General features: G+C 67.0%; 1 protein-coding gene across 1 annotated transcript in view; it reads left to right on the forward strand.

The window, feature by feature from the left end:
• Positions 1-220: 220 nt before the first annotated feature.
• Positions 221-587, forward strand: part of LOC102032417 (transmembrane emp24 domain-containing protein 4-like) — a 6524-nt gene continuing 6157 nt past the window's right edge. Inside the window, exon 1 of the mRNA XM_031065773.1 lies at positions 221-243. Within this exon, the coding sequence (XP_030921633.1) occupies positions 221-243 (23 nt within the window). The remainder of the gene's footprint in view (positions 244-587) is intronic.

Here is a 587-nt window from a genome sequence, read left to right on the forward strand (position 1 = left end):
AAGGGCGCCCGCCCCGGGAACTGGCGGGGCAGGTGACAGTGACACCGAGCGATGGCGAAATGCCACCTGCTGCCAGCGTCCCCAGCGATGCTCAGAGTCACCGTGCCGGGGATGTCCCCGTGCCACGCCTGTCCCCTCAGTGTCCCCTGTGCCATGGTGCCCTGTGGGTGGCCCCTGTGCCCTGTCCCTATGGTGCCATCGCCTTGTCACCATTGTCACCATGAGTGATGTCCCCAAGGTGCTGTGAGCACTGTCCCCAGTGTCCCATCCCTGTGTCCCTTGTGCCTTGTCCCCAAGGTCTTTTGTGCCCTGTCCCCAAATGCCACCATCCCTGTCCCTGCTCTCCCCCATTCCCTGTCCCCAAGATCCCATGTCCCCATCCCTGTTGTCCCCCGATCCCTGTCCCCAAATGCCACCATCCCTGTCCCTGTTGTCCCCCACTCCCTGTCCCCACACCCCGTGTGCCCCCTGTCCCCGCGCTGTCCCCGTGTCCCCCGTGTCGCGCTGTCCCCGCGCTGTCCCCGCGGGATCCGGGAAGGGGCCGCGTCACCGCCGCCCCTTGGGGACGTCCCGTTCTGTCCCCATCC

The sequence above is a fragment of the Geospiza fortis genome, unplaced genomic scaffold (assembly GCF_000277835.1).
Source record: "Geospiza fortis unplaced genomic scaffold, GeoFor_1.0 scaffold3329, whole genome shotgun sequence".
Classification (NCBI taxonomy): domain Eukaryota; kingdom Metazoa; phylum Chordata; class Aves; order Passeriformes; family Thraupidae; genus Geospiza; species Geospiza fortis.